A 13,250-nucleotide genomic window follows, 5' to 3' on the forward strand; every position below is an offset into this window, starting at 1 on the left:
ATGAAGACAAACATTTAAAAGTACACATGTGAAAGAACACAGCGCATGTCGAGCATGGATGGTGCTGGGGCACACACTGTTTAGACTGAAAGAAATGCCAATCCACATATGATTAAAACACATACTGACAAAGATACTTATTTAAAACATTCTTATTCAAGTAAATTCGATTTACTTCATTAGTTTTGTATTAGTTCAGTTGTGTTGTCTACAGTAAGAAGCGGGGTGAATGAATGCAGTGTAATTCAATCCAGCATCACTAAAAAAGAAACAATATTTACAGAGTAGTTAATAAATTCACAGTTTCTCTCTGACTATTTCTCTCAAGAGTCTTATTTCACACAAATGACAACCCTGTGCCTCTGTACTGGTTTTATTTTTATTGCAAGTTTCATTTCTAATTAAACTGTGATTACAGTGACAATATATTTCAGTTGAGTGGGTGTTTTCATGTGGTGATATTTAGTAAAGGAAAAAATAAACACAACGTCCAACTGGCATTAGGCCATTCGACAACCACTAGATGACGCCAATAGTCCAGAAAATAGCAGATGATTTGCTCCCAAGTTGCAGCAAATACACCCACCTGTATGTACAATCACCACAGCACCCACGGAAAGAGGATGAGAGGCAGCAAGGAAACACGAAAGGATGAGAACTGATAGGCATAAAAACAGAGTCTGTATTTAATTGTCTTTTCTTTTGTTTATAATGATCTACATTGTTCGTCACTTTTCTGGATTTCGTATTTTCTACGTTACATGTATTAATGTAATGTATTAATACCGCGCGTAAAGGTTGAACGCACTGCGTAATTTGCGTCCCTTGATGGATTCAATAATTCATTCGTGAAAAAATGTCTTGGTTTAAAGATTAAAAGGCCTCGATTATATTGGGAGAGTGCCTTACAAATAGAATGCATTATTATTATTATTATTATTATTATTATTATTATTATTATTATTATTATTATTATTATTATATTTGCCTCTGTCACCTCTTTTCGTTCGTTGCTGTGTTACGGTGCGTTTCGGTGTTTGTCTAAATGATGAATTAAGAGTCAGTTGTAATGGTTATTGATGTTAGTGAGGCTGCTGATGTTGTTGACACAGCTGATGTGGGACGGAGACACGGTGCCAAAGGGCCCTGGTGGCTGGAGGCTGTGGCTGTGATACAGAGCCGCCGGAGGGGAGCCGGGCCAGTAGGAGAAACCCGGCGGCCCCACCCCGGGAGCCATGAGGTTCAGTTTGGAAATCCCGGTGAAGGGAATCGGGGAGAAGTTACCCTGAAACTTGTAGATGGCCTGCTCTGTGGTGGACGGCTGGCAAACCTGCGCCAAGCCGTGGAAATCAAACTTGTAGGCATACCGCTTGCCGTGGACTTTGGTCATGATGTTTTTGTCGTAATAATAGCGCAGCGCCCGGCTCAGCTTATCGTAGTTCATGTTGGGTTTGCTCTTGCGCTCCCCCCAGCGCCGAGCCACCTCGTCCGGGTCGATGAGCTTGAACTCGCCGTTGGTTCCCTCCCAGCCGATGCACGACATGTTGGCGCTGTCAGAGAGGAGCTCCAGCAGGAACTGCCACAGCTGAATCTGCCCGCTACCTGTCGGGGAGACGAGGACCAACGATTAGACGTGTTTATCGACCAATCAGAACACATAACCAAACATATCGGATGGGACCACATGCAAACCCACATGTATAAATGGTACAGTCTGTTTTGGGGAAGATTTAAGATTTGTTATTTTGTCACTTTTAACTAATAATAATAATAATAATAATAATAATGGGCCATTGGTAGCACATTTTGAGAGACAGAGCAGTGTGGTTCAATTGCAAATTGAAGTCTAATATGAGTTATATGCATTTATAGAAACGTTAATGCTCTTTAGAAATAAACTGTGCACTTAGTAATTTAAGCACACCAGTTTTCCACCATTTGTAAAATATAAACGCATATTGAGCATAACTTCTTTTTTTCCCCTTGAATAGCCTTTATTTAAATGCATCATCCAAGTGTATTGTTAAACAACATGTTACTCCACTAATTCACTATACAAATAATACATAATAAGTCTACATGTCATTTAAATGATCAGATCAGTTCATAGTAATTATAGTTTGTTTACCTCAGAAACACCTTTATTGTACCATTTGGCATTGAGAGGTGTTAACAGCCGTTCAGATCTATTTGTACTCTATCACGATATAATGAAATCCGTGACGAACGGCAGACGGATTCTGGAGGGATTTTAAATTAGAATTGTATCTCGTATTAATGTTCAATTCAGTTCAGTTTATTTTGTATAGCCCAATATCACAAATTCCAAATTTGCATCAGAGGGCTTAACAATCGGTATGTTCGTGATTTAATGTATTTCTATTTTTACATATCAGTTCTGAGCCTATGGAGGAGACACATTTTGAGATGAAATCATTGTGCGGTGCTCAGCCAGTTAAGGGTTGAGAAGAATGGCGTCAGTAATTGAAAATAAATCATTACCTGTGACCAACAAACAGCTGCAAACTGAGACCAAGAAAGTACAAATCAATTTGACCTCCAACAGAAACAGATAGTTAAAGTAAATGACCCCTTAACCAATTGTAATCCTGCTATAATATGTGGATACTTTTTAGTATTACTGAAGCTTAATTGATTCTTAAAATGATTACTTGGAATTTTATTTAATTATTTTTCAGTCAGTTTTGTTATCAAGATTTTTAAGCCTCCGAGGTTTCTCATCAGATATTGTTTGAGAGTAGCCTATTGTAAGACTTCTCTTATATCATGAACAAGAAAGACCATTCATATTAAATAACTGTGCCCTACATGGCAATAATACAAATATGACGTGTCCTTTAATTCTCTTACCTTTCTGTACTCCTGTGTTTAGTGGACCCCAAGATGTTCCTTTGCTTTCCTTCAACAGATTTTCTGTTGGATCTGAAATTAAAACAGACACATTGTCAGCATCACCAGCTGTCCATTAGCTGTTATCTAATTCATAGCTATAATTTTAATTGTAATAGTCTATAATTTATTTAGGAAGCCATTCTAAATACTCTTATATTCTAATCTGGCTTTGCTGGGTCAAGACAACAACTTCACTGTTTCTATTTTGGAAAATTGAATTGAGCATCCTTTAACAAGCACGCCCAAGTAGGAACAATGAAAGAGAGGAAAAAGATGAATTAAATCCAATAAACTTCAAAGACGGATATATTCCCACCTGTTTTCAGTGAGAACGTATTTAATGCTACAACAACTTATATCAAATTGGTTAAAAACAACAACAACGATGCTGTACAAATGACCAGACCCGTGCCTATACGATTCAAACTGAATTGAAATGTAAAAAATGGCAAAATCTCTACAAATGGTTAAAAAAAGTGATTACAAAATCCTAATTGTATCCTCAACCAGTCGCAGTCTAATGCGAGAATCACGTCGCCGGTGCGGTCTCCTCTCCGAGAAACGCAGGAAACGCGTCCAGGAAAAAGGATTTCCGATTTCCGACAAAAGAGCAGACGGGCTTTTCCGATTGAAAAGGCTGAACAAAGCTCTTCCCCGGAGACGGAGCCTCGTCGCCTCGGCACGCGGACACCCCGCAGAATTTAAAGAATCATAAGCGCCTATTTCTATAATTCTTTATACTGGACAAAATGACGAACCTGAGAGATACATGTTGAACATGAGGTTTCCTCCGCAGTCCTGTCTCATTGTGTTCGCTTGTTCAGAATGGGTTGGATTTCATTTCGTTGGTGGCGCACGAAAAGATTTTTATTAAACTTTATCTCATAACTGTGATCTGGAATAAATGCGGGGTGGACAGATTGAAGTTTCCAGGCAACTGTCACTGGCCCCCATCTCTGAGACAATATTCAGACAGCAATTTCCCCTGGTGCATTGCTTTAATTAAAAGAGCAATTTACCTCTGTCAGCCCGCCTGGTGCCCACAATAAAAAGAGGCCGATAGAAATTGGGCCCTTATCAATCCACCATCACAGTTTAATAAAGTTTCCGCGTTAAGATCTGAGTTTCTATGGTGAATTGAAGTGTTTGACATGGAAACCAGTTCAGATCCTCCTCACTTTTCCGCCTCTTTACCTCTCGGCAAACAACGAAGACCTATTTCATGTTGGGAAAAGAATATTTACCTTGAATGGGACGCTTCAGTGCACACGAGAAAGCCAGGACATGTCATCCCCCTGACCTTCTGTTTGTGGGTTTAAGGTTATATAGCCTCAATCGGAGGGTTGTAACTTTAAAACCATGGCTTCTGATGCCCATGACGTTATCATCATTTATTTTCTAATTCTGGTGTTTTTCAGAGGCTTTGGACTGTATGAAGCTGCGTAGGCTATATATATATTTATATATATATATATATATATAAATAACTAATATATTATATATATAATATAACTAATATATATATATATATATATATATATATATATATATATATATATATATATATATAGCAGTGGACTGTGTGAAGCTGTGTGTGCTATATATATATATATATATATATATATATATATATATATATATATATATATATATATATATATATATATATGGGTCTGGGTATATAGTATACACATCCTTTGTGATTATTAGCCTTATCATTAAACTGTGCTATTTTGAATTCAATCAGTTTTTCCATTCACAAAGACAGGTGCAAATAATGTTGATATCAAGTCCCATAACATTTGGCTGATGATACAGAACCAAACTGTGATTATGGCATTTGAATAATTGTAACGTGATTCATATCATCATCTTTAACACACAATCTCTCTCGTGTTCAATGTGATCAATCCAGGACTATATCTGCATATGTCTCTGCTCTGAAGCACTTTGGGGTGTTTAAAAGCCACAAATATAGATGTCATTTATAGTTTGACAACAAACCCTGACAAGACTTGTCTATTCCTTCAATGAGAGGGACATAATCAAGGCAACATCAACAAAAAGCCACAGAGTAAGTTTAAAATCATTTAAAAAGAGGATTAGGTTAACACTCCGACATCTCTGCCAGTGAATCTAAAACACAATTCATTATCATTTCAGCCAGATTACATGGATCTTCATAGCCTTGTTTTAAGTTTCAAAAGAGATGTATGGGATCCTGCAAGTACACAATATTTTAAGCGGAAGAATTCACAAACAATTTCTTTAATTTTTTTAAGATACAAATGATACATTGGAATTAAATTACACTACAAGTACCCAACAGAAAACTGACTGAGCTCAGTGACGCCCATATGCAAACAGGCCATGTGTATGTACTGCAGGCTATGAGGTGTATATTGTACGACAGGTTATTATGTTTATTCTTCGCTTGTACTTTTGTACAAAAGAAGTTTCTGGTCACATGATCAGGCTTTGTAGACGCAGATTGCATCAGACTACAAAGGCCTTTGATTGTCCCATTAGTTTACAAATTGTAACTGTATGATTTCCTCTCAGACAAAGAGGAGGAAATATCATGCTACCGATCATTGGAGAATTAATTGGAAAATATTCCCCCATGTCCTGGACGAGAAGATATATTGTCCATTCCTCACATGGCAGCGGTTCCTCGGGCCCGGGGGGAGTGGGTGTGTCATGGCGTCCCAGACTTGCTTTAGCTGCCTGTGTCCAATATAAGTCACAGGCAACTTAAAACAAGCCTCGAAAGCTGGACTGTATGATGCAGTGGGAGGCAAATAGTGCAGAAGGCAAGAAATCCACTGATGGAAAGAAGAAAACAAATAACACAGAAAGGCATTAATTTCTTCTGTTTCTTTTTTTCACATCACATCAATGTGTTGTTACTTGTAGCCTATATATAATTCAGAATGTATGTACGCAATTTAAATTAAGTCAGCGTCTGGTGGTAAATAGTAAATGTTTTAACCTAAAGCATCTTAATCTTGCATAAATCCCGATAACAAACATAAATACTTCGAGAGTGTGTCACCAGGTGATTTGCGTGTCGTCATTCTGTGACCAGGTGGATGTATACAATCAGACTAAACGGGATCATTTCCTCTGTTTGACACATTCTTAAAATAAAATAAAATAAAAAACTCTATTCATTTCTTGCAAAGCAATAAATCACAACACCCTGGATAAAAGTACAGCTGTCATCAAGAATCCATGCAAACTTCCGCTGAAAAAGCCTCAAACTTACCTGGGAGGTCCGAGCTGTGCGGCCAAAGAGTGGGCAGCTTACTGCGCTGCTCAAGTGTCACTCCTCCACAAGCCCCTGTGAGAGCTGCTTTAATCAGTCTGCAGAGGAATGCATGTTTGAGAAAGGTGTGTGTGCATGGTTACACATTTGTTAAAAGATCCTGTTTTTTTGGGTGTGGGACGGTGTGCCGGTGCATGCGCGTGGGCGTGTGACACGGAATCCCACGTCCTGGACCGACAGGAGGAGTGCGTGTGGAGGTAAACACGCTCCAGGATCCCTGTGCGGTGATGTGACTGTAAGATAAACATGACGGCGCCGCATTACAATAAGCAAACAAATGCTAAGATAGCGTTTAGAAGTTAGTTGTGTGCAAAGGATGCTGGGCGGGGAGATAAATCATTAGAATGTGTGATCCAGGTTTTTTCTACTTTTGTGGAAGAATTCTATGACCTCATGGTCTGTATTCTGTTTAGAATACGGAGGGCCTCAGGGTGTCAATAGGTGCAGCTTAAGAATCCTCCCACATGCCACATATATATCAACATCTTTGGGATATGTAAAGCTGTAATAAGGGAATCATTAAGGATTATGGATTAGAGATAATGTTTTTTACGTATAGGTTAAACTAATCAATTTACTATGTGAAAGTACTGTATTTTAAATATGTCATAACAATTCACATTCAAATTTTGTGAATTTTTCAGCGAAACTTAATGGGTTTTATATCATATCTTTGATGATCAATAGATAATCTATGAAAAAACCAACATTGGATTATCAGAAATAATAATATATATATATATATATATATATATATATATATATATATATATATATATATATATATATATAATAAAATGGTAGTAAAACATAAATGTTTTGTAACTCATGGAAGGTTGATGTTTTGGACATGAAGGGTTTTTCACAGGCCGGCTACAATATAAAATGGAGCATCACTGTATAAGGACTGGGAGTAAAAGGCAATGGGTTTCATGAATATGAATGATTCAAGTTGGTGCTTTATGTTGCACAACTTTCAAACTGTTTTTGTGAACATAAGTGTCCTACTTTGACGTATGTCTTTAGAGTTGGTCCAAAGGTGATAAATCTGATAAATATTCAAACAGGGTTCAGGGTTAGAAAAATACTTTTAATCAATGACTAAAGGCTGTAAATGCATGACATTTGTCTCTCAGAGGACCTCTGCTGGCATCTCAATTCATTTGAATCAAATCTAAAAGGCTAAATATGTCCTTTAATTAGAAACAAAGCAAAAGCTATCTCCAATAACAGCCTGCTCTATGAAGCCAAAAGAGAATAAGGGGCTCTGATGTTGCATTGTTTGTGCACCTGTGCTACTACTATCATATCCAAGATGCAAACTGATCAACAGCTCAATGTAGCCAATCAGATTTATGTTTTGATCTATGTAATTTTGGTGATTGCAAAAAGAATGTCAAAAGAAAAAGAGATACCGACAAACAGTCTCTAGTGTTGAAGAAAAGCCTTTATTTCCTATTTCAAGAACATGGTCATTCAGCATGGTAGAAGAAGTAGTACCTATATCCATACATGCAGAGTCACAGAGTGATAGAAAGAGTTTGTCCGTCTACTGTTCTGTGACAGCAGTCTGTCCGGGGTTCAAGTTGAGGAACGGGGTTCCGGGAGAGTTTTTTTTTTTCAGGTTGGGTCCGGCAGGCAGAAAGAAGGCTTAGTGCTGGATCCTACGAATGGACTGCACCTGGTTGGTGTGAGCCTGGGTGCTGTACTCGTTGTAGTTTCTGTACTCGCCTTGGTGTCTGTCTCTCTCCAGGATGTACTGGTAGCCACGGTAACCAGGGAACTGGTAGGCCACCCAGCTGCACACACAGAGAAAGAGAGAGAGAGAGAGAGAGAGAGAGAGAGAGAGAGGCAGTTAACCAAGGTCAGATCCCAGAATACAATATTCCATTTACAAAAACATTACAACAGACTTTTGGTTGACAAATGACAAAAATAATGTTCTATCATGTGTTATGGGTAGTGATTGGATTCTGCAAGGGAGGGGGAATGGAAGGGAGATAGATGCCAATAAACCGAGGAAGATGTGTAACTTACGCTCCTGAGTTGACTTTGATAGAGGGAACCTCCTTGCTGCACCAGCCCATGGCCTGGAGGGAGGGGTAGTCATCGCACATCTCAAATTTACGGCCCTGGAAGTCCTCACACTCATACATGGTCACCTTGCTGTCACTGTGGTTCTGCAGAAAAAGAGAGAAGGAGAAAGGCGGTCAGCCAGCCTGACCAGTAAAAATACCAAGACCGGGATGAGTGGCAGGATGTGGTAACTTACAGCGCACTTGATGGGTCTGAAGGAAAGCATGTGCTCGGTTCTGTAGCTGCTGTTTCCGCTCCAGGCCTCGTAGCGAGGGTAGTCTCCCTTCTCCAGGATAAACTGCTGCCCCTGGAACTCTGGGTACTCAAAACCCACCCAACTGGAGTGGAAAGATGAGGTGGAGAGACATGAGAGGGGGAGAGGCGGAATTGAAATGTTGAGATTAAATGAGCAGACGATATGTAAAATATCTAGAAATGAATCATTCATTGATCGAACTCTAGAATAAAACCAATGTTGAAGGACAGTTCCAGTGCTACAACACTGGAACTGTCCTTTTCGTTAAACAACAGAGTCCAACGCCCAGCGAATGGCCCAGAGTGAAAGCGACATGCGGCTTCTTTTGTCAAAGGGAGCACAAAGCAAACATGAAATACTGCTGCTGCTGCTGCTGCTGCTGCTGCTGCTGCACCCAGGGCTCTTTATCTGATCGCCAGTCAGTCAGCCATCCTGGCTCGTAGCCGGCAGCTGCACACATCCAACTCATATCACAACAGGGATACACTTGAATGCATGCACACACACACACACACACACACACACACATGCAAACGATACATGCCAAGTAGCGATGCAATAACATCTTAGGCTCTAATTTATGTTTTTTGTTATTCTGAGTCAGTGTTTGGGTCGTTTGGCTTTAATCAGACTTTTTCAAGCAGATCAAATTAGAATTCCAAGAGAAGCAAATAACAAATAATGGGATTCTGATTATTATGGTTGGAGAAATTTATATTTTTAAGAAGCAATGTGTGTTTGATCAAGACTACAGACCAACATAGCGTAGAAATTAAACTCACTCTCATTATTATCTATGTATTCAGTAAAGATACAATTCTATCCAGATCCTAACAAATCCTTGACTCAGATCAAACCTTATCATAAAGACGTTATAACTTAATTATGTTCAAATGTTGTAATGATCCACACAAAGAAGAGGTCGAGAGGTTAAAGAGAAGTGATTTCTATGATGTCAGCACAAAACAGAACTAGATAGATGGAGAGAGCAGAAGGAAAAGAACACCAACAGCGTGGACTTACGGTCCATTCTCCACCTTGATGGAGCGGATCTTGTTGAAGCCCCTCTCCATGATGTTCTGGCACTCCAGCATGAACTCACAGCGCTTTCCCTGGAAGTTCTCCTCCTCCCAGACTGTGATCTTGAACTGGCCCATCTGCTCCATCTGTTGAGTGTTCATGGCTGATGCTTCTCCCTTAGGGGTTACTCTCTGGCAAAGGTGTGGGTGTGGGGGGGGAGGTTAAAGAACACAGTTAGTGTTAATAGATGGAAAAATCAAATCAAAATCCCAACAAGACCTGCGTGTCCTGTGTATGGCTCGTGTCAAGAAGATCGGAAAAAGTGAATGAATAGACTAAAAATGTTACCAGAGAGCGTATTCTCCTTTTTGATCAGACAGAAATCAGACTGATAACACAATAAACTGGCATTTATCTAAATCAACTCAAAACGTCAATCTTTGTATTTTAGCTAGGTGTAAACCAGTGCCTTTCTATCTAGAGTATATTATTGCACCTTCACTCTGGAAAGAAATATCTCTCCCAAAGGTATAACTAGAAGGGAACAAATCATGTCATTCATAATTGTTCCATTTCTCTGTAGTACAGATTCAATCTGGAACCACAGACATGTCTCCTCCCTTTAAATTGTACTACTGTTACATGAATTAAATACCACACCAGCAAATCACATATCAGCAAGAGACAGATTAAAAGCATGCATGTGCCTCCAGTACCATTTGAAGAATGGATCACTTCTAACTGGAGTTGCTAGCCATACTTAGCATACTTTCAGTTTTGAAAAAATAGCACATTAGCCCACTGGTTTGACAAAATATTGGTTTGATATCTGCATGCCAAACACAAGCACACCAGTGAGGCATAATCTTGCCAGCTGTTCCCACGAGCACGACTGCTAAACTACTTTACCCGAAGAGAAAATCTATAAAGTGGCTACAATGTTTTTACTTCTTAGCAAAATTAAAGTTTCAATCAAATTGCATGGCTGCCTATCTCGGTGGCTGCCGGGCTCCACCCCAGTACACATAGTTGCCCCCTGATTGCCATTGCTTAGCTGAGTCTGAGGCAGTGTGTTGATACTTACAGACAGTACTGAGGTGGGACAGATGCAGTGAATTCAATGTCAGGGGAGAGACCCTCGCCTGTGTTTTTATAGGGCTGGGCCCGCTGGACCTGCGCCACTCCATTTGCCCGGCAGCCTTGCACACTCAGCAGCTGAGCAGGCCGGCTGAAAGGGGAGCATTATCCTCGTGCTTTGTGAAGGCTCCAGAGCCCCATTGTCCTCAGAGCCCCAAACTAACTTAGTCATCAATATGGCAGCCACGGTCAGTGGCAAACGGACCCAGGACCATACAATGGTAACGCACTGACACAACAGTTTGATTGGTGTGGCAGGATAATAGACGCATTCTGGGAGCTGATCCCCTCTCTCTTTCTCTCCCTCTCGGCTGAAGGTACACTGGATCCTAAACTACAGGTGGAGAAAGGGCCCAAGGCATCCCGCACAGAGAGTACAAGGACATGTGCCAGTTTCATCTCAAGGGCGTCTTCATCTTCCTCTAATGGTTGAGTCTGAACTAGTAAAAAGCTACTTATAGTTGTACTATCTGACCAGGGCTGTCAGGGAAACTGGTCTATACTATTGTTTATGGCTTTGAAACATATTTGAAACAAATGGGGACCATCGTCCCCCAAATAAACATGATGCTACACAATGTCATAGGGTTCATCTGGGTGGGAGGATGTTATGCTCCAAGGAAAGACCTTGGTGTGCACTGTAGCTTTGGTAACCTACACTTCCAACCACGCCGGCCATATATTGTAAAACGTAAAATTGTAAAGTATTTTAATATAAGAATTAGGAAACAATAATCTTTAGGGGAGAATAATTGTGAAATTTAAGGGCTGAAATACAAATACAATTTGTCTGCTGTTTATTATTTATCTTTTTTTAAAGCTTTATACCAATTTCAAATCTCCAATGATGATTTTAAATAAAGGTATATGATAGATTTTTCTGAACAAATCATGTCTGTATGAATTTCTTATCCTGTATTTTAAATAGTTACAGCTTCAGAAAACACCAGTATAAGTCAAATGTGGCATGGTGTTAGTCCCTATATTTAAAGACCTGTGATTTAAATTGTGAATGTTATCATGTTCAAATACCGTGTTCTTAATTTGAATGTCATCAGTTACTGCTTCCACATTTGATTATGGATTTGCCTTCATTGTTACATTTCTTCAAACAACTTTGTGTGCTTATAACAGTAATTACATGTTATTTGCATTTATTTATCTTTGTGTGAAGCCAAATTAATTCTAATTTAATTAATATTTAGATTTCAAACATAACAGACAGTATATGATTGTATTCACAAAATAAACAAAATATAAACATCATATTTCAATATGTGATGATTTGCTATGCAATGACAAACTGTAACTCCACCGACTCAACACTGGCAAACCATCAGTACCACAGTTACAGTTTAAAAAGCACGATTTTCTTTTCAGCGTGAACACATATTTATTATATGACTTCACTGTTATTTTGTCTTGCACGTTTTGTAATTTTGAATACACCAGTGTTACGACAGCGTTGCGAAAACCACAAGGATTTTAGAGATGTATTTTCATTCATCATTGGTCCCATCTGGTGGCCAATGTGTGTATTACACCGCAAACATTGGCAGAAACTTGTACAAATTGGTCTGCTCTTAAAGATAATGGTCAATATTATTATAGCACAAGCATTACAGTACACCAAAACAAGAACTTACAAAGGACTGCGATGGAGTTTATTTGGAAGTATCAGAAACAACTATGACAGTGCATGTATGCGTGTTTGTGGCTGTGTATTACTCGTTTGTGGGGATATAAACCCGTTCACACAGTCACATTGTGGGAACTCAACTGCCTTTTGGGAACATTAATTTGTCCCCATTATGTAAACCATTATATTCAGGGTGAAGACTTGGCTTAAAGGTAAAGTAAGGTTAGGTTGAGGTCTAGGTTTAGGCTAATGGGCTGATTACACTGTTGTTAGGGTAACACTCTAGAGAGTGAATGGTAGTCAATATAATCTCCCCAAAAGTGAACTAAGTAAACATACGTGTGTGTGTGTGTGTGTGTGTGTGTGTGTGTGTGTGTGTGTGTGTGTTTGTGTGTGTGTGTGTGTGTACTGTCCCCCTGTGGGCATGTGTGAGCTGTTCACTTGTATGAACAGCTTTCTCATTGTCTTCTGTTAACCCAATCATTGTCCTTGTCTCTACATGTGTCTCTTCATGTGTGTGTGTGTGGGTGTGTGTGTGTGTTTGTGTCATCAGAGGCTTGCCCCCAGAGCAGGTGACGAGCAGGTGAAGGGACAGGTTTATATAGACACAGATGTTGTGTGTAAGTGTGTGCGTCATGCACACACACACACACACACTTTGTATGTATGAAGACACACTATGTAGTTCAGGTAGCACACATGCAAAGGTCCTTCATTTTTATTCACCAGGTCTGAGAAGATGGATCAGCAGTATATCTTTACCCTCTTGGCCATGCACACACACACACACACACACACACACACACACACGCACACACACACACAGACACACACACACACACACACACACACACACAGCTCATTTTCCAGTTAAATACAGC

The 13,250-nt window shown here is 39.5% G+C and overlaps 2 protein-coding genes across 2 annotated transcripts; both read right to left on the reverse strand.

Moving 5' to 3' along the window:
* Window positions 1–1,060: 1,060 nt before the first annotated feature.
* Window positions 1,061–3,720, reverse strand: fev (FEV transcription factor, ETS family member). The gene is made up of 3 exons (XM_034562209.1): window positions 3,672–3,720; window positions 2,872–2,943; window positions 1,061–1,602 (listed from the first exon to the last, which is right to left on the reverse strand). Exons 1-3 carry the CDS (start codon window positions 3,718–3,720, stop codon window positions 1,061–1,063), a joined length of 663 nt encoding a protein of 220 aa, XP_034418100.1.
* A 4,172-nt stretch (window positions 3,721–7,892) lies between these two features.
* cryba2b (crystallin, beta A2b) lies at window positions 7,893–9,754 on the reverse strand. Its single transcript, XM_034561854.1, has 4 exons — window positions 9,597–9,754; window positions 8,514–8,655; window positions 8,279–8,421; window positions 7,893–8,040 (listed from the first exon to the last, which is right to left on the reverse strand). The coding sequence occupies exons 1-4, from the start codon at window positions 9,752–9,754 to the stop codon at window positions 7,893–7,895; spliced, it is 591 nt and encodes a 196-aa protein (XP_034417745.1).
* Window positions 9,755–13,250: the final 3,496 nt, after the last annotated feature.

Source organism: Cyclopterus lumpus, chromosome 21 (genome assembly GCF_009769545.1).
Source record: "Cyclopterus lumpus isolate fCycLum1 chromosome 21, fCycLum1.pri, whole genome shotgun sequence".
NCBI classification, from domain to species: domain Eukaryota; kingdom Metazoa; phylum Chordata; class Actinopteri; order Perciformes; family Cyclopteridae; genus Cyclopterus; species Cyclopterus lumpus.